We start from the raw sequence: 26,603 nt of genomic DNA, 5'->3' as shown, positions 1-26,603 counted from the left end.
ATTACATACACATTGTCTGTTTAATGCTTGCATCATTCGTTATAGAAGGTAAAAAGACCTGTCAACGTTGTACGTGAAGGACATTGCTGTGTTTTGGGCTCTGTATGAAATCAGGCCAAATCAAAGTGAAACACGCATGAAACAAGTAAAGTTTATGTGCTCGTTTAGTGAATCGTCATCTTAACAATTAATATTCTGTGTGTGTGTGTGTGTGTGTGTGTGTGTGTGTGTGTGTGTGTGTGTGTGTGTGTGTGTGTGTGTGTGTGTGTGTGTGTGTGTGTGTGTGTGTGTGTGTGTGTGTGTGTGTGTGTTAAGCCTAGTGGTTAAAGCGTTCGCTCGTCACGCCGAAGACCCGGGTTCGATTCCCCCCATGGGTACAGGATGTGAAGCCAATTTCTGGTGTCCCCAGCCGTAATATTGCTGGAGAATTGCTAAACGCGGCGTAAAACTAAACTCACTCACTCACTCACTGATATTCGGTGAAACTCCGCAGTCCAGCACAGAATTGTTGACTTTATCAATATGTGTTTACAATGACTGTTCACATGAATTTGATTATCTGTTAATGTGAATAATTTGTATTGTCATTTTGCTTATTGGGGAATAAAGGGGAAGAAAAGGTTATTTTGCATGAAGCTCCATGTACAAAGTGAAACATACAAACCAGAGTGGGTATAAATATTGTAGATAGATACAAATATCTTCTTTTTATCATGATCATAGTAAATAAGATAAACATGATCCATCAGGAGTGTTTGTTTTAATATGGAAATATCAATCAAGTCTTAGTTAATAGCTATTTGCTTACCCTTTGTCAACCAAATAAATATCTATCAGTCAGTTCGATGCAAGATTAAATTAGAAACGGCGAAACATGTAAATATCGCCTAGACATGATTATCGATCATATCACAAATAGAAAGACAAATACTCATAATCCATTCGCCACTAACGTTTCGGTTTTAGTTCAGTTCAAGAGAACAGATGTATACATGCTGGGCTGAACATCTATGCGACTGATCTATCTCTAACACCAACGGGCAAGACCGCCTCCGTGGTGTAGTGGTTAGAGCGTCCGCCCGGAGAGCGGAAGGTCGCGGGTTCGATCCCCGATCGCGTCATACCAAAAGACGTTAAAATACTAGTATTGTACTAGTTGGTCCCTGCCTGGCGCTCGGCATTAATGGGTACAACAAGGACTGGTCGGCTCGGAGTCAGTATAATGTGTCTGAGTGGGGTATTCATACTTCACTGCGGCATGGTATCTCAGTGGGCTAGCACTATAAAACCAGCTTAAGTCTGGGCTAGTAGAAGCAGCCGCACATACACATTCACACGTATGCACGTCGTCATATGAGCGAAATATTCTCAAGCACGACGTTAAACCCAATTTCATCTCACCTCACAAACGGGCAAACCCACAGATTGAAGACACATCTACTGAGTAATCGGATGGAAAAGGGCACATCAACAACCGTAATGATGTGAAGGTCGAAAGGACCCCCAAAACCAAGTCAATGGCAGAGACACGTTCGCCGATGAAATGAGTGACGAATCACCTTCTTAACATCATCATGGAGTGACAAGTAGATTCTGTGTAACATCTGTAACTTAAAAAGAGGAGGTAGTGAGACAATATGTGACAAACATAATGTTTGTTTGAATTATAACTGTCTAATTAATGTATAGAATCTCTTGTTTACTCGGATTGCGTTACATCGTTTTCATAAGCGAATGTAATAAAACAGTATCAATTTCAGAACTTCAAATGCCAACTTGCAAATAAGTTACATACAAAGTCTATGGAAACTACTTGAGACAATCAATATTTTAATAATCACCTGTTAATAAATCGGTTGAAGCAAATGTACCACGTGCACTTCTGTGAGGCCATATTTTAGGGCTATGTAAACTTCTTTACCGATAATACCCCTTATAGATGCCATAAAGTTCAACAACGTTGTGTCGGTGTTTGTTTAAGATCTTGTTTTGTCTGGCAATAAATAACTTCAAAGACACCGCCGGTTTACTGGTAGCATGAACCACAGAAGAACAATGGATTAATGCAAATACACCTGATGTTGATTGGTTACATTTATTGTAAACATTGACTAGATACAATGCGAGCAGTTGCAGGTATGATCACATATATCAGTGCCCCTGTTACTGTAGATAAACATATACAAAGGCAATGTATAGAAGTCATTTATGTTTCATAACTCATCTTTGATTTCTACTGCATTGTTTCACACTGATATTTCCACTGTGTGACAGGTCTGATTAACCTCTGCAGAATCAATATACCTAGGATGTTTCTACTGTGAAGCTAATAGCTCTGTCTACACCGACACCGCGTTTGTGCAGGATCCGTATCTACTGTGTTAACCTATGATGCCCCAGTGCATCCATCTACATGTATGTGTCATAGGTCTCCAGTAAATAACGTTTTGGAGACCGAATGTAACTCTATCTGTTGTTATTTTTGTGTGAAGAAAGAGTACCATTACAAACATTTTCCCCAAACAAAGGTATTTATGTTCCCTTACATCCCACTACCCATAGAAAATGTTTAAAACCGGTTTACTGGAACCACGTGAAAAGAACAATGGTGTAATAAAGAAATTTCCTTGGCCTATTTGTATTGGCAAATTGACTAGGAAATACCTGTATGTGTTTATCTTTCGTTGTTGTGTTTGTTTTCTGTATTTGTTTAAATGTTCATTGTATGGCAGTTTTATGATTTCACATCGTGACTGTCTATTGCAATATATGAAGTGGGACAAAACTCTTGTCCGATAAATAAACATCATTGTCCGATATGGAAACACCCTTGTCCGATAACTAAACACCCTTGGAGAATGAGATATCGTTTCACCGACCCTTAATTTGCAATGGGAATCAACTGTACTGTACAATACGTTATACATAAATATCCATACATCCACCCAAACACACACGCACATACAAACATACGTACATACACACACACACACACACACACACACACACACACACACACACACATACATACATACATACATACATACATACATACATACATACATACATACATACATACATACATACATACATACATACATACATACATACATACATACATACATACATACGTATATTTACCTTAGCCTCATTTATTGACCACGTATACATAACTTAAGGCCTAGCCGTTTCCCCAGTGTAGAAATATCCAATTCACCTATAGACACACAACACACTTCAGTATGTATCGACACGTATGTTTCACAAGCTGCTTATTTGATCTACATGGATTATTATAGATATAAGATTTATCTACGTCTGAAGTCCACCACCTGCTCATGCAGATGTGTTAATATAAATATGTATACATAGCTGACGTAAAATATAATCTACATGTATAAAGACGAAGAAATTGCGATTTTCCTTTGATGTCAAAATACGGATACAATCAGGTTAATGTTCCACGAAAGAGTGTACAAGCTCTTGTGTCAGGCCCAATAAATATAATTGCATAATTAATTTTACCTTTGTATCAACATGCTTACCGAACAGGTAGGAACAGATTGGTCTGGTACAAAATGTGTCTCGCGAACGTAATGAAAGGTAAATGTACATTTATGCATACTACCAATACTAACACAATGCCTCAGACTAGAATCAGCTATGTTATGTAATTCATTGACTTAAATGTACTGTTTCAACTCCATCTTTGTTGGAGGTGAGGTCGGGAAGTCCAGATCCTTGGATACCGTGATGAAGGGTTGGAACTTCCGGTTATATGTCGATACCCGGATGTTCTGAAGGCTCTAACGGTATGTTGTCGTCTGGTCAGCAATGGCGGATGAAGGGAGAAGGTATCGTGGTCGTACACAAGACCTTTGAGGTCACGTTTTCTAGACACAGGGAACGCATTCTTTCCATTTCCATCCTTTATACCTTTAATCTTTTTCTCATCCTTTTGTGGAGTGAAGTTGGTCATGTACACACGAACAGGGCCAAGGAGTCTGCCATACACACAGTAGCAACAGCCATGAGGACATGGCAGTGATAACCTACACATCACATCATCTCCCATAGCACCTTTTTTCACCATTGGGCAACTATTAGGGGTTCCTCTGCCACTTAACATGGCACTTTTCCTTCCTGTAGGTTTGGAGCCTTGGGTCTTCAGGGCGGTGAAACTGGATGACACAACGGAGTTTGTGGTAAGGTTTGGTCTGAGTGTAGGACTGGGCGTGGGAAGCTTGGATAAACTGGCCCGTGGTAGTAAGGACCTACTGGACATTCTCCTAAACAGGCTCTGCTCCGCTTCTTTAGAACACAGAGTGCCTGGTTGGATTCCCATCAACTCTATTTTCACCATTTTGAACTGGAAGGAGTATGTCGGTATCCTTGACGCTTTCCACAATAACACAAAAACTAGCACATTTTGTACATGCACATATCACTTACTGATGTGAAATGCAGTTTGAATCATTTCAGTGAGAATAGATTTCATCCAATAAGGTCGACTCCATCGCAATCGAAACTATATTGGGACTATCACCGTTGTCCCACCGTCCACAACGACACTGACCTCCCATGATTCACATCAGTTAATGCATCAAAGGTTCTTCTGGGATGAAAATATGCAACATCTCTGCTTCCCCTTATTTACAGTCATAATGTTACGAAAGGATTAAAAATTACACAAACCTCAATGGTTCCTTGACTCAAATTAATCCAACACAAGACAACAATTCCATGGTGTTATCCAGTTCCCACACAACCATATAATGTCCCAAAATCCACGCTCACGCCATACGTAAACACACATTGTTCCACTAATAAACCTCTTCGCCAGACAAACCACTTGTATTCTAATATGTCATAATTCTCCACTGCCTGGCGTTTTGCTATTAGCCATTCGTTAAGTAAACTTTGTGAGAGGAGCCTGGCTCCAGCTAAAGTAGCCAATAACGATTGGCTGAGGCCACTCCTCTCTAAGTTAATAACATTCCTATAAATCTCCGCTGAGTCGTCATGTTATTATCACATCAAGGGCTTCTGTCACGGTCGTAGCCACGGCCTTACGCTGACTACAATAAAAGTACAGTCACAATGTCAGGCCACCCAAAGAAAGAAGTATGGATCAACTGCATTCATATTCATCATCTCAATATTCTGGAGTTTTGGTAAACAAGATTAGGAATATGGCACCTCACGCCGGGTCAATCATTCAATCCTATTTCAATCCGATATGCAGCAAATACTTCAATATTGAGACTTGTATACGTCAGTAGGACTAGCACGATTTGAGCAGATAAATCAATGGGGTTTTCGTGTCAAAGGGAGTTAATGGCTGTTGGATCTGAAAATAATATGTGTAGTTCCAATAAAGCAACTGTGTAATCAATGACAAGGCCTCGAAGAGCTGGAGTCATATGTTTTATGATTCTACTCACAGAACAGAATTTTTAAGCACCCGTGCAGGAAATTGGGCAATTTTCTCCTTACAGTTAAATGCATCCATACGTGAGATGTCCTTTAGATGAAGATCGATACTGGTTAACCTGTGAATGTCGTAATATAGGATCAAGATTTAGCACTGAAATGACACAAATTATGTCATACAGTAGTTTTCAGTGATAACAGATCAGCTTTAACGTTTACCCTATGAATGCCGTAATGCAGAATTAAATTTCATCTTTGCCGTTTTCCATGCAAATATCGTTTTGTTGAATCAAATTTGAGCCTTATCATTTACACTTTTGATATAATGAACGGTGGGCAATCAAACTTTGACATTGTAATTCGTATACTTGTGTTACACCGCTACTGTGAACCACAAAGGATCAGCACTGAAATGCTTTAACCCACTGAAACAAATTCCATTCAACGCTATAAGTCTGAAAACATACAGGACTAAAAAATTTAAACGACTGTCAAATAGGATAAGTCCTTCTGTCACAAATTCTTACACAATTTCTGCAAACAAGAAGTGTGGCTAAAATGTCTAACAAGTGATAATCATGTTTCTCGATTGTTTCGATCTCATTTGTAGAGAAAATCCGAAGCACCGTTAAAGACCAATCATGCTTAAACGTGAGAAATAATCGTTTCTTCTGCATTTAAATAGCGTTAGAATATCCAAACCCTGCAAGACTTGAAATGAAATATGCGGCATCTCTTGTATATAAACACTTCTGAACATATTTCTGAAACGTATTCAGCCCTTCTGGAAATTGGCAGTTTATCTGTAAAGCGTTCTTTATTGCGTTGATTAACCTTCTGTGTCCCTACAGAGCGGGTATGTTGTCTATTCGAGGCATATAAACGCATTTACAGAAATGGCATTACATACATCAAACAAATGTGGACAAATGTATTTAACCCATGGGTAGATGCACCCTTGGGAGATTTTGTGTGTGCATGTAAACGCAGTTCGCCATTTGTGTTGTATCGCAATTTGATTGAGGAAGACGTTCACTTGGTGAGCACATTTGTTACATTTCTTCGCTGTTTGTAAATGTGACCTTTCTTTTGTGGTTCAGTATATCATGGATAACGCTTGAAGCAGTTATTTTCATTTTCAAAATGTGAATACTCTGGTACTTGAGATCTTTTCACAAAGTCATTAACGAAGCACCACGTGTCATTTCAGTCGTTGCTAAACTGCAGGGTCAATGTATGCCTGATGCTGGTGCCACCCGCATGTAGGTGCCCCATATTGTTGTTCCTGGCTGGACTCTTGTGTATTCTTGGACTACAGCAGGTCAGGCTGGTATGTAGGGCTTATAATTGTTTTCACACAGTTGGGTAGTGAGACAGGTGCAGCCACACGTCAAAGTCAACTTCCTTGACGAATAGTCTCCATCTCCATTTGAACCACCCGAATGTGTTCTCACTAGTCATATGGGTAAGTACCCGTTAAGATCCGGGTTAGAATATTGATCTTCAGTAACCCATGCTTGTCGTAAGAGGCGACTAAAGGGATCGGGTGGTCAGGCTCGCTGACATGGTTGACACATGTCATCGGTTCCCCATTGCGCAGATCGATACTCAATTGCTCATGCTGTTGATCACTGGAATGTCTGGTCCAGGTTCGATTATTTACAGACTACCGTCACATAGCTGGAATATTGCTGAGTGTGGCGTAAAAATAAACTCAGTCACTCATATGGGTAAGATGTAGTACCATTATCCATCCGCAGCCTCTTAACCACTTCTACTGCCTCAACTTTCTGAATTTGACTACAATATTACTGTAAACTGTACATAGGACTAAATATCAATGTCAATATTTCAAACACCATATGTTATTAATACATATATATGTATTAAAATCTTCAATTAAGCCTTTCTTTTCTTTTTTCAGTTACCTGTTCCAGTCCAGAAAAGGTAACAGAGCGGCTGTCAGATCATGAGTACACCTGCACTAAGCTCTGATATGTTTGGAGACTGTTGGGGAAAATGGGGATGTAGGTCTATAGGGAACATAGAATGTCGCTTTCATTGATTTTCCTATTGCTTAATGTTCGAACACACATAGCAACATTCACATTTATTCACAGGAATGATTCATTAGGCTATCTGACTTCATAGCTTCAGGGACATACATCTAACAGTTATTGGTGAGTTAAACGTACATTAGCGTGTTATCCTGTGATGTTTCCTGATGATAATTGTAATTGAGAGAACCCATCCCCTCACTCCCAGAATGAATGGCTTGTGTATCATCTGTGACATACTAATGGTATACGGTTGTGTGGTCCATTCCGTGTATAAAATGGTAAATTGATCTGCATCCACTCATTATTGTTGTTATTTATCAGCAGGTGCTCACGCCATTCATTCTGATTCTGGAGACCAAGAAGACCGGGTGTCCTAGGCTATCGTAAAATCCTAATAAAGGGGACTGGATGGCCAGGATCGGTGACTTGATATCTCGACGGGTCGCATCGTTCACCGTTGTGTCAATCTCAGTGGTTTCCAAGTATGTACAGGCTATGCTCATATAGCTGGAAAGTTGCTGGCTGCGGCATAACTCAATATTCATTCGCGCGCTCATAAAGCTATTCCTATGCAACTGTCTGTCATTATAGTATATGAGCTTATATCCTGATATAACAGAGGAAAGGTGGATAAAAAACGGGTCCGAGTCCTTAGATAATATATATGCAATCTAACTGTGAGCTACTCAAAAATACGAATCTTCCTACATCGCCAGCGGCTGAACGGATGGTGTAAATCCAGCCACGGTCCATGCAGGTAGCAAAAGTAATGTAAGTCCCACGGGCGATCTATAACCCCTGTTTTATATTGTATTGTCTTCTTTAATTCAAATCTTTTAGTTTGACATGCTAGTTTTATGTTCATATATGTGATATTCTAGTATTTTTACTGTCCATCGTCGACAGGTTTTACTCTCCAAAATGTTTTCATTTTTCATTGTATAAATTGTTTTCGTCACGATATGGCTGAGATATTGCCGATGTGACGTTAAATATTAACTCACTCACTCAATCACTCAAGAATACGATGTATGTATCGGAACAATTTTCAAATTATACTTTAAAGAAAATAAACTTATTGAAAAAATAAATGGATTTTAGAAATGGGAGATGCCATCATCGTATCGCAACTGCGTAAATCAATGCTCATGATGTTTCGATTATATACAGACTGCATGGACTATTCATTAAATCAAGATAGGAAACAACTCCATGTGTTTTGAAATGGGAGATGCCATTCATTAAATCAAGATACACACCGCATGGACTATTCATTAAATCATAGGAAACACTCCATGTGCTTTAGATTTTATGTTTATTGTTCGCGTTGTGTGTGTTGTGTGCAAACAGCAATATGTTCTCGAAGTAAAAAAATATATATATATTGTTCATATTATGATACACAAGTAATCATTACTTATAGAAGGCAAAACGGGTTTTTGTGAGAACCAGGTTCTACACGATAGCGTAGATGCTGTTGTGTTGTGGACGATATCATGACAAATTAAAGTAAAGGGGACAATTTTTTATCATTTATAATAAATAAGAGCATATTAGACCAGCTGAGAATATTTCGAAAACTGTATTTGCTATACTTCATCTTTCGCTATACCAAACGCCTTCAATTCCTGGGGGACAATTACAACAACGTGGGTTAGCCATAACATGTCTTCAAAGCACTGGGTAAGTCATGCACTAGCAACGAACCAGTTAAGATCCGGGTTAGAATTAGTCTTCAGCATACCATGCCTGTCGTAAGAGACGACGGCCGCCTCCGTGGTGTAGTGGTTAGAGCGTCCGCCCGGAGAGCGGAAGGTCGCGGGTTCGATCCCCGACCGCGTCATACCAAAAGACGTTAAAATATGGTACTTGTTGGTCCCTGCCTGGCGCTCGGCATTAATGGGTACAACAAGGCCTGGTCGGCTCGGAGTCAGTATAATGTGTCTGAGTGGTGTATTCATGCTTCACTGCGGCATGGTATCTCAGTGGGCTAGCACTATAAAACCAGCTTCAGTCTGGGCTAGTACAAGCAGCCGCACATACACATACACACGCATGCACGTCGTCATATGAGCGAAATATTCTCAAGCACGACGTTAAACCCAATTTCACCTCACCTCATGTAAGAGACGACTAACGGGATTCGGTGGATGATTTATAGACCGTAGTTTGAAAATTGCAGAAAGGGGCGTAAGACAACAAACAAAAACAACAGAAATGTAGTGATAGACATGTGCAACATTAAACTCTCATTGTCTATTGCTATAATGATAATGGTAAGAAGAAGAAGACCATGTATAACGCGCCTCTCCAGGCTCCATATGCTGCACATAGCGCACAATTTGAGCTGAGAACTAATGGTAGGATTGTTTAAACATGTGAGTGAGTTTCAGATTTGAATGTTTGATAGTATTACTGGCCGATAATTTGTAGTAAATATTAAGTAAATATTGTTGTACTCCATTATTAGTTTTAGGATATTTACCAACATGTTTTTTTCTGGTGGGTAAGAAGCTAATAATGTATTTCTGATGAAATGGTAGGCACTGTTCATGTATCTTTTATTATTTGTAAGTGGATGGTACTTGCTTGTTCAATTACGTTATTTCCCACAGAATGATTCTTTTGCCGGCTATGCTGCTGATCACTGAATTGTCTGGTCCAGACTCGATTGTTTACAGACCGCCGCCATATAGCTTGAATATTGCTGAGTATGGCGTAAAACTAAACTCACTCACTTTAAGTAGGTTAATCCTTAACATGATTCTTCTTGCATGGCTGTAGTTCACCTCAGTTTAAGTGATATCTCGTGTATCTACACAATCTTGCCTCCACATGGTCGAGGTAACTTCAGTCTTAGTGAGTTGTAATTACAAAATGAGTCATAACGTGAATAGTGCTGGGTCAATTTTAGCAACAGACACAATATTGAGGCCCATGGTAACAATAACCTAGGAATAAGTGATTACCATTGATTATCGATTATCATATCGGTGCGTTTATGCCTGGGTGGGCACTATCGGGTTAAATGTTAATTATAGTTGCCTTAATGGGCTATAATCACAATGAGGTTAAATATTTTCTGACTACATCCTAAAGCTTTTCCTCTGCGAAGGAGAGATATTATTTGTGTATTCGTCACTATAGACAGGAATATGACGGCAATACGTTCGGTGTAACGGATTACAATATAATGGCAGCTCAAAGGTATGGTTATTTCTGCAGTGGGGGCTTTTCTTGGATACATATGTTAGTAAAACGTCGTTAGTCTATCTACATATGTACTCCTTTAAAGACATACTCATGTATCCAAAACACATTAATCGGACGGTTTCTCTTGGATTGGAAACATCTTGATCAAATCGGATTTCTTGCTTATGGTTACCATTGTTTCTGTTGTTACGATTTGATACAAAGCAATGAAAAAAATAGGATATGGACAAAAAAACAAAACAGTCTTGAATACATATATCCTCAGTATCATGCATATCAATAAGTATTTTTTTTCACAATAAATCTGAGATAAAGCGGGAGAAGAGTCCGACGTGATGCAGGTCTTAGACGTTTATCGCCCGAGGCACCCAGAAACAAAGGCCAACCTGATCTTCAACCCACAATGTTAGGCCACTGGTGTGACCAAGGTACTCAACTCTGCTGAGACTTCCTGACCCGTGTCACCAATATCATTTCATATACAGTTTCATATACCAAATATAACAGTTAAGTTATATGTGAGCACAGTTTGTTTATATCCACATTCTCCGACCCTGTTTAATAGCAAAACATACCTTACAAGTGGTCAACAGGATCGCATACTCAATATTCACCGAGAACAAGGTCCTGTAAAACTTTAAAACAAAAATAATTCTGACAACAATATTCCAGGTTAATGTTATAGATCCAATGCAAGGTTCAAACATTATAACAACAAGATGTCCTACTCCACTGTCACTAAACATTAAAGAATCGCCTTCCTTCTTCTGTTGGTGAGTTGAAGTGGACGGAGACTCGGATATTCTCCACGTTGTAGGTCTCTGGCTCCTCCGTATTCGACAATTCGAGTCTGCCGGGAATCGTTTTAGTTGAAGGCAACGCTTTTCTATGTACCAAACTACATCCGGCCTGGTGCGCATGTCTGACCCTATTGTGAACGTCGTGTTGTGTGTAAACGACGGGAATGTGGAAGGCATTCTCTGCGTCGACGATACATCCGCAAGAAAGTACCCTTTTGTCCTTAAAAGACGATGTAGCCTTTGAGGAATTAAACTGCATCACTTTATTGGGCGCAACTAGGGCTCGCTGGTGAACTGCTATTTGAGGATACATTGCCCTGTGGGTTTCACAGTTCATGTCTTGGCGTCGCGTTTTGGAACAATCGGCGCAGAAGAAAGGGCCTAGTACCTCACACTGAAGATTAGCCAAGGAGGTTCTGTCTGGTTGGAATTTTCGGTTGCATATCGAGGACGTCTGTCGGAACAGTCCGTCGTTGTCTCTGAGATCGGGGCTGATCACTCTATCGGGAACGTTGTTGTAATATTTGGCAATGTTTGCGTTGTTCATCCTCGATGATGTCTTCATTGAGGATCGCACCCGTGTCTTCATGTCGTCCCCATAGTGGATGATGTCGGAGATTGTTTGAAGGCCGTCCCTGAACTCGGTTTTCTCTCTCTCTAAGAAGATCGGGTTCTTGACTGGCACGTAGCCCAGTGGGCGTGTCCGGGGACGTTTGGGCCGATTCCCCATGCTTGCCATTTTCGTCTGAAATATGTGATCATTGTAAGAGTAAGACATCGCAAGAATTTCACGAACTACAAGAATTTGTTTAAGTTAACCTAAACTCCTTCAATATATCACATTTCTTGAATGCAATGCCCAGCAGGACTTGTATCTGTTCAGGTATACTCTGTCAAATGGTTCAGAACAAATGACCGTCAGTAGTGATAATCTTAGTATTGGAGCTAACCACAGTATACCAACCCCTCATATCAGTTAAGATATTGCAATAGTTGACGCGGACATTTTAAGGAATAAAATAATTAAAACAATATACGTTTTTAATCAGCATAAAGGAATTCCGTGTTTGTACAAAGAAAACATGTTAGTTTCTAACCATTGAAACATCTTTAAAAGAAACGTTTTCATATGGATATCAGATATTGTGCCATGTATCTTTACTCCAGAACTGACATGCTAGCGCATCTGTAACGAGAGAAGAAAGGGTAATGAGTTATACTGGCAGTAGGCAATATAAGCCTTATACCATGAACTCAGGCCGACACTGTCAATATACACATACCTTCTTTTATGGCTGTATTGTGTTGTGTAAGGCAGCGTTCGAACCCAACACTCTATATACACTCGTGCCTGACTCGACGTTTGAACGCAGCGTGATTATTGAATGTTTGACTTAATGCTCAAAATAAACTACTTCAATAAAGACTTCACTCTCTCTTGTTGGTTTCCGTGATATCAACGACTAGAGAAGTCTCTTATCGTACTTGATTAAACCTCGAGAGAAATGCACCCGTAAATTTGTTCAACTCGGTCCTGGGGGTGTTGTTTGTCAATGCCAAGGATGTGTTCTTCTTGGATTGTTCCGCCATTTCTTATATTGGCCTTATCGTGGGCTTTAACTGTCAGGGTAGTGGCGTTATTGCTGGGGTATTGTATAGAGGGATATCTGTGTCGTTGTGTTGACAAGGACTGGAGTGGGGCTGTGTGATAACGTCTAGAACAATAGGTCTTGTTGATATGATCGTGAGTGAGAACTGGAATAGGGCTTTGAGATAAGGTCTAGAACAATAGGTCTTTTGGATGTGTGTGTATGTGTGTGTGTGTGTGTGAGTGCGTGTGCGTGCGTGCGTGCGTGTGTATGTGTGTACTTTGCAAAAGAAGTAAGTAGGTTTAGATATTTGTTATCTTTCAAAGTACAAGTAATATCGACGGTTTGGAAATTATTATTAACATAAAGCCGTATCCTTGTCAGCACAATTTATTTTTCTTGTGTCACTTTTAAGTGGGAATGATATATTCTTATCTTTTTCAAGCTGAAATTGGTTTCTTTCAGTTTTACTCAAAATGTCATCTCTTGTTATTTATCATATTTCATTTACTCGACCATGTCTCTTTCGCAAAATCGGCCAGATGAATGGCTGTACAAAACAGTGAGGCATCCACATTCAGATTTACTTCAATAATATCGGAGGGCACAATAAATAACGTTTCCAGTGTTTTAAAGTATAAAGTCTTTTCAAAATACAGTCTGAAAAGTGTAGCAATGAAAATATAGCATAGGTGACCATGCCGGTGTTAGTCTTGGTAACAACGACTCTAGTCGACCGCTTCCCTAGCAACCATATGGCGGCGGTATCTCAGTTAACAAAGTGGTATTTACAAAACATCAATCACAGCCATTGACTTTCTGCTGACTTGGAGTACCTGCCTTTCACTGATTCCTTCCTAAATATTGACATTAACCCTTACACTGCTCAGTCAACAGTGATTAGGGTTGCGTGATGAGTACGATGTATAGCGTATATTCAACACTGAAATACGACGCACACAGCCGTGAAGGGGTTCGGTCGTGACGATGGTGTGTCTGTGTCCGGGAAGGTAGAAATTTGGATAATATTACTTGGTGGTCGATGTGATTACGCTTAACGCCAACACGCCCGAGGACAGTACAGGTTTTGAGTAAAGACACAGTCAACAAGTAATGAGTGAATACTAGATATGATAATGATAACTTCCTCAGTTTTCTGGATTTGAATGTGTGTTTTTTTAAATATTCATCTCGAAGTATATTTTAGAATTCAAACCTGGTGCTGCTTGTTGAAGACTGACTGACTGAGTTTGGTTTTACGCCGCTTTTAGCTATATTCCAGCAACATCACGGCGGGGGACACCAGAAATGGGCTTCACACATTGTACCCATGTGGGGATTCGAACCCGGGTCTTCGGCGTGACGAGCCAACGCTTTAACCACTAGGCTACCCCACCGCGCCTTGTTGAAGACCTGGTGAGAGGATGTAATAGTGTGTTCGCAGAAACATACCTGACTATCACTAACCACTGCATTGCTTTCTAGCGGGGGTAGTCTAGTGGTCAAGTGTTTGCCATCCCCCACCGATATCCTGGTTTAACTATCGTCCAGATGGTTGAGTTATAGAATCTGGACCCCCATTGGTTTCAGTGCGTGTGTACATACATTGGATTTAACGCACTGAATTTACTGCTTATGTACATTTGTTTTACTACACATATACAGGTGTGTGTGTGTGTGGGTGTGTGTGTGTGTGTGTGGTTGCTATTGCGTATGTACAGGTGATTTATTGCATATGTAGTCTGGTTTTATTGCATGTACGCAGTATCTGTAATGCATATGCATATTGTTTCACCGTACATATTACCTGTATATATGTAGTGAGCCCTACATGCAGTAAAACCTTATACGTGTGTTGTGAAATCAATGTATATACATGGCTTTCACTACATATGTTCAGAGTTTTCATTACCTATATATATGTGTTTGACTACACATTACAGGGTTCACAACATATGTTCATGGATTTCACTACATTTGGCTTTTAGTACATAAGGAACCGGCTCCGTGGTGTAGTGGTTAGAGCGTCCGCTCGGAGAGCTGAAGCCTGCTGGTTCGATCCTGCGGGATGGTATCTCTGTGAGCTAGCTCTATTAAACCAGCTTAAGTCTGGGCTAGTACAAGCAGCCCGACATATGAGCGAAACATTCTTAAGTACGGCGTTAAAGCCCATTTCACCTCATCTCACCTTCAGTACATAAGAGTTTCACTGGGATTTCAATACATATGTACAATGGTTTCACTACATATAAATTTGGGGTTTTACTACATATCTACAAAGGTTACACTGCATGGTCAGGTGAAACACATGTGTACAGTCACCGACTCTAAATGTACAGTACTTGGGAGTATCACGGTGAGGATACGTACAGTTGGGGGAAGGTTCAAAACGATAACCTGAACGGCACTGGTGAAACCTACGAGTAAGGCTACAGTGAACGTATACCAAGGATCAGCATCGACACATCTGTGATGTACATACAAACAAGGAACACGTCTAGGCATAACTTAAGCAAGCACCGCTGCAATGCGAATCACGTTATCAACAAACCTTGGGTCGCGGGGTCGATCCCCGACCGCGTAATACAAAAAGACGTTAAAATATGGTATTTGTTGGTCCCTGTCTGGCGCTCGGCATTAATGGGTACAAGGACTGGTCGGCTCGGAGTCAGTATAATGTGTCTGATAGGGGTATTCATGCTTCACTGCGGCATGGTATCTCAGTGGGCTAGCACTATAAAACCAGCTTCAGTCTGGGCTAGTACAAGCAGCCGCACATACACATACACTCGCATGCACGTCGTCATATGAGCGAAATATTCTCAAGCACGACGTTAAACTCAATTTCACCTCCACCTCACCTCACAAACCTTGGATTTAGGGTAACTTCATGTGACTATAACCATACCCATTCGGGGAAACGAAGAAATGTAGTTTTCTTATCAATGAGGGAAATATGATTCCAGTAAGTGAGAAAGCTGTTGTCAAATATACTTACTACACTGCTGTCATGGCGGTTCACGGAACGGGTGGTGCTGATAGTTTTATCGAGACCAACAAAGACGAAAGTTTATCCTGTTTCATAACACAGCGGTGTATGTACTAAGCAGGTATTCTACACGCCAGTGGTGAGCCCTCCCTGGCTGGGGTGACGTGACGACAACTGGAGTGTTACAATCGGTCATGTCACCAGGTTCGGGTTCGTCACTTGATAGCACGGTGCGTCACCATGATAGCAGGAAATCAACGTTCTACTATTTACTGGTTTTACTTGTCAACATTTTTCTATGTTAATCACTATAACATAATTATTGTTAATATATATTACATCATTGTTTATTTCATTTTTCATATAAGTATTTGGTTGTCTTTTTTAGTAACTGTAGTAGTAGCTGCAGTAGTGGTAGTGGTGATGGTAGTAGTAGTAGTAGTAGTAATGGTAGTGGTAGTAGTAGTAGTAGTTGTAGTAGAAGTAGTAGTAGTAGTAATAGTAGTAGTAGTAGTAGTAGTGGTAGAAGTAGTGATGGTGGTGGTGTGATATTTGTAGTAATTGTGTTTTGCCCATGGCTTACAGATCGAATTCAAGAAATGATTCAGCTAATTGCAACCCCACACCAAGTATCAACTTTAATCCTTGGCACAGGCGTCAAGTTTGCGTGGATCTCATTGAAAGGTCTTCTTATCAAAGGTATCTAAATGACGTCATAATAAATACAACCAATGAAATCATGGGTAATGTATGAATAAGATTTCCTGATTCGAATATCTGTAGAGTAAGAAACGTCATTAAATAGCATGCACATTGCTATGATAGACACATTTAAAAAGACGTCTTACCTACTACCGAGTCAGTGCATGGCTGTACCGTGGCTCCGTCTGACTTAAGGGAACGCTGTCGACTCCCGATTTCTCCGCGATTGTTTCCGCCAGCCTTAATATTTACGCTACTTTTTATGATCAATGACCGTCTGACCTCACCATTGTAAGTGAACGTTGAGCTCAATTAATCACGATTTTGAACACTCTGAGGCACAGAAGATATCCGAATATTAAGTACCGTGTTCTTTGAAGCAAAAGCAAATATTGACTGCGTTATTGTTGAACGCGGTGTTGATACAGACAACCAGTCGTAGATAGGCGAACACTATAGCGGCGCTCTCGATTACTTTAATCTCTCCATGGTCTGATGGACGAACAAATACAGGGTAAGGGCGGAGAGTAACGTAAGAAGTTGGGTGGCATTGCCTGAATTTAAAGAATGCCTTTCTTATCTTCGGTACTGAAAGCAAACACTCTTGAATACGAATACATAGGGGGACTTACGCTTTTTGATTTCATTTTATTTCATTTCGAGACAACCGTGAGTTCGACACATCAAACTTCGACACAACTGTCTTTGACTGTATTTCATTTGTGGGAGCCGGAATAGTGATTGAACTAACAGAACTACTAATATGACCAAATCATCCAGATCTTCAAAAGAACAGCTTACTTCCCACCTGCTTAAACTAATGACGCTTGTAGTATTTGCTCTGAGTTAGTGATTATGGTTTTACGCCGCTTTTAGCAATATTCCAGCAACATCACCGCAGGGGACACCAGAAATGGACTTCACACATTGTACCCATATGGGAAATCGAACCCGGGTCTTCGGCGTGACAAGCGAACGATTAGACCACTAGGCTACTCCACTGTCCCGCCGAATAGTGACTGCTGTTTGGGTCAGTCGTCACCGCGGTAAGGAAGGAAGACGGTGCTTATTCCTAGTAAGTTCTTGTCAAGGATGCAATGGTCATGATATTTCTGTGTTCACCTCTGCACACCGCAGGGACAGTCGTCTATGAAGCAGTATTGTGCAGAGTTGCGTCCCATGGGAACGGCAGAATCCTATGTTTGCAGGTTCGAACCAGATCATATTTCTAGGTTTGTCGCCTCTATCCTCGGCTCATGAGTTTCACCAACGTGGTAACCGTCAGAATTTTACATCATTTGGGGCTTTCCTCCAACTATTATTCATGAAATGTTGTTCAAAGCGGCTTTAAATGCAACTCACTCACTCACACACTCTTCAAGACCCTGTTTATTTACTGATAACACAGTCCGCTTGCAAAGTGATCCATGTACTCGGTGGACATTTTGGTCAAAACTTACTTAAAGAACATGAAAGGTTTCTAGATTATAGTAGTGTAGTTTACACTTTTACCATCCTGTTTGACAACAAATTACTCATTCATGGCGTGAAAGCTTGCTGGAGCTTACCCCTGCCCGCTCACTTGGCCGAAAGGTTGCATGTGCTTATGTTGTAATGATCCCTTTAGTCGCCTCTTACGACAAGCATGCCTTGCCGAAGATCAATTCTAACCCGGATCTTCTAGGGTTCGACAGATGCAGTGCCTTTCTGATCACAAGGAGATTGTGTTTTGAAATGTATTCGCTTTCACATTTCAAACGAAATATTTACAGAGAGACACCACAAAGCATTAATGATGCAATTTTGTAGGAATCATAAGCATTGCAACTGTCTCGTGTTTGTGTGTGTGCGTGTGCGCGCGCGTGCATATACATGTACGTGTGTGGTATGTACATTATGAAGCAGCTTAACACGCCCCACTAAAAGATGTTTTACTTGGTACGGGCCGACCAGCTTTGTTTCATCATGAGACACGATAGAGCAACAATATGTACTAGTTATCTTTTTTTCGTGTTCTGCCATGAAAGGAATCCAACCTTCAGCTCAAGGGACAGACTCTCCACCCCTTAGACCATGGAGGCGGCACACAACACATGTAACGTTTATACACCACATTAACAGAGCACAGTTACATTCCGAACAGATACAAGGGGCGGTAGGGTAGCTCAGTGGTTAAAGCGTTTGCTCGTCACTCCGAAGACCCGGGTTAGATTCCCCACATGGGTATATTGTGTGAAGTCCATTTCTGATGTTCCCCTGCCGTGATATTACTGGAATATTGATAAAAGCGGCGTAAATCCATACTGACTCCCTCCGAGCAAATACTACAAGCATCATTAGTTTAAGCAGGTAGGAAGTAAGCTGTGCTTTGAAGACCTGGTGGAGCTGGTCATATCAGTAGTTCAGTTCCATCACTAAGTGCAGGCTTCACGTATATGTCTACCACGCTGTGGTATCATGGACCGAGGATGCTTTTCAGGCTGGAATGTATCAGGCATTCCGGAAGACAGGTACATTTTGCTGCAGTTGTAGCTGAGAAGATACAGGATGGTGATTATTGATGATCTTAGTTGCTTGAATGTTGTTCAACGCCGTAGTCAGAAATATTCCAGCTATATTCTTCCTCTCCTGAAAGTGTTAAGGTTTGAATTTGAAAAACCGTCCTCAAAGAAAAGACTAAATACTTCGAAAATGTGGACAGACACGATCAGGTCAGTCTGTGCGGATCCAAAGGGTTCAGGTGGAGTGGATGGGTGGAAGATTACAAGAGTTCAACGGTATGAGGGTGCTACGGTGCGCACCTTTACGATACCTCAGGGATCAGGTATACTTTATAGGGTACACAAATTACAACAAAATAGTTGGCTAGCCTCGTGATGTTTCCAACCAAAGTAACGTCACGAAGCTCCAAAGTCAGATTGCTTTGCGGTCACAAAATGCACACTTAGGTTTCCGAAAAGGCGTAACAGAAAGGATTGATTTTTATATTCGAGTTTCCCAACATGCCCCTGATCATGTTACAATGTACATGTTACAATATACATGTTACAATATACATGTTACAATGTACATGTTACAATATACATGTTACAATATACTTGTTACAATATACATGTTACACTATACATGTTACAATATACATGTTACAACATACATGTTACAATATACATGTTACAATATACATGTTACAACATACATGTTACAATATACATGTTACACTATACATGTTACAATATACATGTTACAATATACTTGTTACAATATACATGTTACAATATACATGTTACACTATACATGTTACAATATACATGTTACACTATACATGTTACAAGATAGATGTTACACTATACATGTTACAATATACTTGTTACACTATACATGTTACAATATACATGTTACACTATACATGTTACAAGATAGATGTTACACTATACATGTTACAATATACATGTTACAATATACATGCTACACTATACATGTTACACTGTATATGTTACACTATGCATGTTACACTATACATGTTAAAATATACATGTTACAAATACTTGTTACAATATACATGTTACAATATACTTGTTACAATATACATGTTACAATATACATGTTACTATACATGTTACAATATACATGTTACACTATACATGTTACAATATACATGTTACATTATACATGTTACACTATACATGTTATATACATGTTACACTATACATGTTACAATATACATGTTACAATATACATGTTACAATATACATGTTACTATACATGTTACAATATACATGTTACAATATACATGTTACAATATACATGTTACAATATACATGTTACAATATACATGTTACTATACATGTTACACTATACATGTTACACTATACATGTTACAATATACATGTTACAATATACATGTTACAATATACATGTTACTATACATGTTACTATATACATGTTACAATATACATGTTACAATATACATGTTACAATATACATGTTACAATATACATGTTACAATATACTTTGTTGTTTGGTTGGTTAGTTTTTTAACGCCGCACTCAGCAATACCCCAGCTATCTGTCTGCAGTATGTTAATAATCGAGTCTGGACCAGACAATTCAGAGATCAATGAGATCATGAGCATCGATCCACGCAAATGGGATACGATGACATGTATCAACCAAGTCAGCGAGCCTGACCACCGAGGTGTTGTGTTATTCGCCTGTTACGACAAGCATGGGTTGCTGAAGACCAATTCTTACCCGGAACTTTGCGGGTCAAATATACTTGGCATCATATCGTCGTAACTTCCCAAATGTGAAATGCACAAGATCCAGTGTCATTTAGATCTGATCTGTTAGTCCAAGGTAATACCGGAACTTTGCGGGTCAAATATACTTGGCATCATATCGTCGTAACTTCCCAAATGTGAAATGCACAAGATCCAGTGTCATTTAGATCTGATCTGTTAGTCCAAGGTAATACCGGAATTTTGCGGGTCAAATATACTTGGCATCATATCGTCGTAACTTCCCAAATGTGAAATGCACAAGATCCAGTGTCATTTAGATCTGATCTGTTAGTCCAAGGTAATACCGGAACTTTGCGGGTCAAATATACTTGGCATCATATCGTCGTAACTTCCCAAATGTGAAATGCACAAGATCCAGTGTCATTTAGATCTGATCTGTTAGTCCAAGGTAATACCGGAACTTTGCGGGTCAAATATACTTGGCATCATATCGTCGTAACTTCCCAAATGTGAAATGCACAAGATCCAGTGTCCTTTAGATCTGATCTGTTAGTCCAAGGTAATACCTCTCTACTTGAAGATCTGACAATCCCGCCATGTAGTAGATCGAATTAGGTGAACCCTAAGCAAATTCTTGTCCACTAGTAAAACGATGAATTATGCATGCACTCTTGAGCCAATCAGATGTCAGTTTTCTGAAATGATTCTTTCATAATTTCGTTATCACCTCAAAAAGAAAACCTACACTACCCAAACAGTACACCTTATGATAGTAGATGTCATGGTGCTCAAAAACGACATGGTGTATACACTATTCAACGATGCCTTCATTATGGCCCGTTTTTTGTTCTTTTTCAGACGAAGAAATGCAATATGCTGCAGGTGAGTTTGAAGCCTCAGTGCTAAATTCTCTCATTAGAAAGTGCAACTCTGATGGATGTGTCCTCTGATCATGCATGCTGTGAGGTGTACGGCCGAAGTGAGAGATTGGATGCTAATATTAACACATCGAGTGGGAGGGTAATTCTTTGCCCACCATCAATCACAAACGTTGAAAATATTTTGTGATATTATGAAGCACTCAATATCATTTTTTAAAAGTTTACGAAGGGAGGCAACTCTTTTCTCCGGAAGATTTAACGGTAACCTTGGACAAAGGTATTTTACTGTTGCTTCAAACAACATCGGCCTCCGGCTCATGGTCTTCCTCTGATTCAGCTTCTGGGCAATGTGGCTACTGATTACTATGCTCTGGGTACTATTAGTGAGGTGAAATTGGGTTTAACGTCGTGCTTGAGAATATTTCGCTCATATGACGACGTGCATGCGTGTGTATGTGTAGTCCACTGAGATACCATGCCGCAGTGAAGCATGAATATTCCACTCAGACACATTATACTGACTCCGAGCCGACCAGTCCTTGTTGTACCCATTAATGCCGAGCGCCAGGCAGGGACCAACAAGTACCATATTTTTTAACGTCTTTTGGTATGACGCGATCGGGGATCGAACCCGCGACCTTCCTCTCTCCGGGCGGACGCTCTAACCACTACACAACGGATGCGGTCCGGGTACTATTAGTACATGGGGTTTTCACCTCTCCAGTTTGGGGTTCCGAATCAAAGTTTGACATTTTTCGAACTATGTGATGATGACAGGTCCAACCCCTGTGTTTTTACTCCATTTTAGCTGAGAATTATACTCCCTCAAAAGCAATATTCTTGGTATTTAAACTGACGTATAAAAGAAAGTACGCACCCGGTGCTTTTGGATTACTTTCCCAAAAGCGACGTAAATGTTTTGAAAAGAGTTTTTACAGTGATATATAAGTCACAGACTCTCCTAACATGTTGCCGTAACACCACAGACATAGTGCCCAGTTGCGAAGTCGCCAGTCAAAATCACAACACTTTTCAAATAATCCCAAAACACCAGGTATGTACTTTCTATTGTATGTCAGTTTAGAACATGTACCGCTGTCATATTATTGATATTGTGAGGTTTACACTTCCACTAACAGGTCATTCTCACCCATATTAACGCGATCACTCAAACTAACTGTGCTTCACACTCACACCCAAATTCATACTTCCACTAACACAGAGCACATTCTTACCCATGCTCAAGACTCTTACTCACACAAACACCGTCAGTCACAGCAACACTGACAACCTGTACTTTTAGATGACAAATGTTTATTACACCCAAGTGTAACCTCAGTGCTATCCAAGTGGAAGCACTAGACAGCAGCAATATTTTGTCATATGCTAGTGTTTAGTCACTTGCTTTGTGCACCATGTATACAATGGTATCATACGACCAGTTTCCCCAAGGCCAGTCTTAGTAGAAGGTTGTGTTTATAGTTTAATTGTCTCCTTGGATTTAATTCGGGTTATAATCGAGATCTCACCTATCTGGTTTTATACGGATTAAGGAAGGATAATAATATACTCATGCCAATAATGGTTATCACCCCCTTCAATTTTGTTAATTGGAGAGGTGGTGTAGGTGTGGAGATAGGTGGTGTGTGGGGGTGGGGGTGGGGAGTGACAACCATTATTGGCATGAGTATATATGGATGAAGAACTTCTTTATTACATCTAACACCGTTATCAAGCAAGTGCCCCAACTTCGAAATGCCTCTGAAAATAGTGTTTATGTGACACTTGTTAATATTACATTGTCCTTTCATAATTTTAATAAAGAATAATACCAAATGCAAACAATCAAGTGTATCGTGTATGTACAAATCCGTATACCATATACGGTTAAGGTTTTCTGGCTTAAGAAATCACATGGTTTGTATACCATGCGTGAATATAAGTAGGAGCTGGTATCACCTTAATACTCTTGCAATACAATGTGACGTCTTTCCACAACACACACAGCCGGTACGTATAAACGGATTAAGTGTAGCAAGTGTCTTGATACCTTTGAAGACTCAAAACGGCACACTCTCATACCACGACCTTTGTTGGCGATGACTATGGTTTCAAACTAGGATCATTTCCATAGCACGCCGACAAGCATAAGCATTGAACATTTAATCCAGATCCAATTAGGTGACTGCAGTGACGCAGGCAGTCTTCACGAAGACCTTAACTGCCCATGTTACCGTCTTACTTCAAAGCGGAGTAATCGTTTCTGCTCGAGACCTAATCACTACTTGGATGTATGTCCCTCCGCGTTGGCCACTGTAGGTGGTGGAATCGGTGAAGCATGCACCGGGTGTTTGTTCCTAGCTCGACCACGTCATAACCCGCCGGTTAAAATTCAACACCCCTGTGATACAGTTCGGCGTGTGCTTGTGAACATGCGATCCTATCGTGCCGCTTATCTGCCAAACGTCAAATAACCCCTCGCGGATGAATATGTCTGATTAGCACGTGCAGTGCACATGACGGGACTCATTGACACGATAAAGTACTTCATCATTATCACGTGTGACATCTTGGCAATTAGGGGTATCAGTTCAGGTAGTTATTATGCTGGTAGACTTGTCGCAGCTTTAACTCACGAAGACACTACTGCGGCTGTGTTTAGGCCGATAGATAATGTGATTTGACCTAACGCAAGAATACATTGACGTCGACCCTAAAGTATGGCTCCTTGTCCAACAGTGCTGAACCAGAAAGTAATGCAGGCCAACAATTGAATAACGTTATGCTATGGCCAATCGTTCCCTAAGCAGAGATCATACTCAAATATATTGTTACCGATTATAAAAAAGGTTAGATTGCGATGTATTTAATGAAATCAGGCGAAGGATTGGCCAGCATGATCAAACCCATACCAGCATGATCAAACTCATACATACATACATACATACATACATACATACATACATACATACATACATACATACATACATACATACATACATACATACATACATACATACATACATACATACATACATACATACATACATACATACATACATACATACATACATACATACATACATACATACATACATACATACATACATACATACATACATACATACATACATACATACATTTGTATAGCGCATACGATATCATACATACATCATACTCATACTGCATACATAAGGCGCTTTGTATAGCGCCGATATCCAGCTCAGCTTTCAAAGGCGCTTTGTTTTTTTCCCCTCGTTCACTGGATGTCAATCTCAACCGGCACATCGTATTGTCAATCTCAACTCCCCGGGGAGCATACAACTCTTGCAGCCACTAGGCGCACCGAGTTATTGTGGCATTCCCATCCTTACGAGGTACCCATTCACAGCTGGGTGGACTGGGACACATAGTCACAGTACTTTGTCCAAGTTTACTGCACGTTGCTGTACCCACAACTGGGTGTTTGCACGTATTCATGTGGCCACCATCGGGTCATATACCAACGGATTCCAGGGTTCTTTTAAGTGCACAGGGTTGTGTACTGTACACTAGGGGTTGTGACAACACTGAGAGAGTCTGCACACAAAGTTGACTCCAAGGTTTTTACACCCGGTCACAGGTGGGCTCGATCCCGTCACCTCAACCTCGCTGGATCACTAGCCTGGCGCTTTAGCCAGTTCGCCCACCGCGCCCCCACCGCGCCATACCAGCATAATCAAACCCACACCGGCATGATCAAACTCATACCAGCATAATCATGCCCATACCAGCATGATCAAACTCATACCAGCATAATCAAACCAATACCGGCATGATCGAACCAATACCAGCATGATCAAAACTCATACCAGCGTAATCAAACCCACACCGGAATGATCAATCCTGCACCAGCATGATCAAAACTCATACGAGCGTAATCAAACCCACACCGGCATGATCAATCCTGCACCAGCATGATCCAACCCACACCGTGATCAAACCCATACCAGCATGATCAATCCTGCACCAGTATGATCAATCCTGCACCAGCATGGTCAAACCCATATCAGCATGGTCAAACCCATACCAGCATGGTCAAACCCATACCAACATAATCAAACCCATACCAGCATGATCAAACCCATTCAGCATAATCAAACCCATACCAACATGGTCAAACCCATACCAGCATGGTCAAACCCATACCAGCATGATCAAACCCATACCAGCATAACCAAACCCATACCAGCATGATCAAACCCATACCAGCATGATCAATCCTGCACCAACATGATCAAACCCATACCAGCATGGTCAAACCCATACCAGCATGATCAAATCCATACCAACATGATCAAACCCAAACAGCATGATCAAACCCACACCGGCATGATCAAATCCATACCAGCATGATCAAACCCATACCAGCATGATCAAATCCATACCAGCATGATCAAACTCATACCAGCATGATCAAACCCATACCAGCATGATCAAACTCATACCAGCATAATCAAACCCATACCAGCATGATCAAACTCATACCAGGATAATCAAACCCACATCAGCATGATCAAATCCATACCAACATGATCAAACCCATACCGGCATGATCAAACCCATACCGGCATGATCAAACTCATACCAGCATAATCAAACCCACACCATCATAATCAAACCCACACCAACATGATCAAACCCATATCAGCATGAT

The 26,603-nt window shown here is 40.5% G+C and overlaps 1 protein-coding gene across 2 annotated transcripts; it reads right to left on the bottom strand.

Annotated features, from left to right (window-relative positions):
- Positions 1 to 11,361: 11,361 nt before the first annotated feature.
- Positions 11,362 to 16,243, bottom strand: LOC124289125. Of its 2 annotated transcripts, none has more exons than XM_046725729.1 (2): positions 16,094 to 16,243; positions 11,362 to 12,251 (listed from the first exon to the last, which is right to left on the bottom strand). In XM_046725729.1, the coding sequence occupies exon 2, from the start codon at positions 12,243 to 12,245 to the stop codon at positions 11,445 to 11,447; it is 801 nt and encodes a 266-aa protein (XP_046581685.1). In that variant the 5' UTR covers positions 12,246 to 12,251; positions 16,094 to 16,243; the 3' UTR covers positions 11,362 to 11,444. The 2 variants fall into 2 exon arrangements, with proteins under 2 accessions (XP_046581685.1, XP_046581692.1); XM_046725736.1 differs by lacking the exon at positions 16,094 to 16,243 and adding an exon at positions 12,790 to 12,867.
- Positions 16,244 to 26,603: the final 10,360 nt, after the last annotated feature.

This window comes from Haliotis rubra, unplaced genomic scaffold (assembly GCF_003918875.1).
Source record: "Haliotis rubra isolate DU_JTF1 unplaced genomic scaffold, ASM391887v1 Scf1115, whole genome shotgun sequence".
Taxonomy (NCBI): Eukaryota; Metazoa; Mollusca; class Gastropoda; order Lepetellida; family Haliotidae; genus Haliotis; species Haliotis rubra.
This window is presented reverse-complemented; position numbering and strand designations above follow the sequence as displayed.

Bases quoted from the DNA above. Each gene is read 5' to 3' on its own strand.
- LOC124289125 (XM_046725729.1), bottom strand. From the start codon at position 12,245: ATGGCAAGCATGGGGAATCGGCCCAAACGTCCCCGGACACGCCCACTG.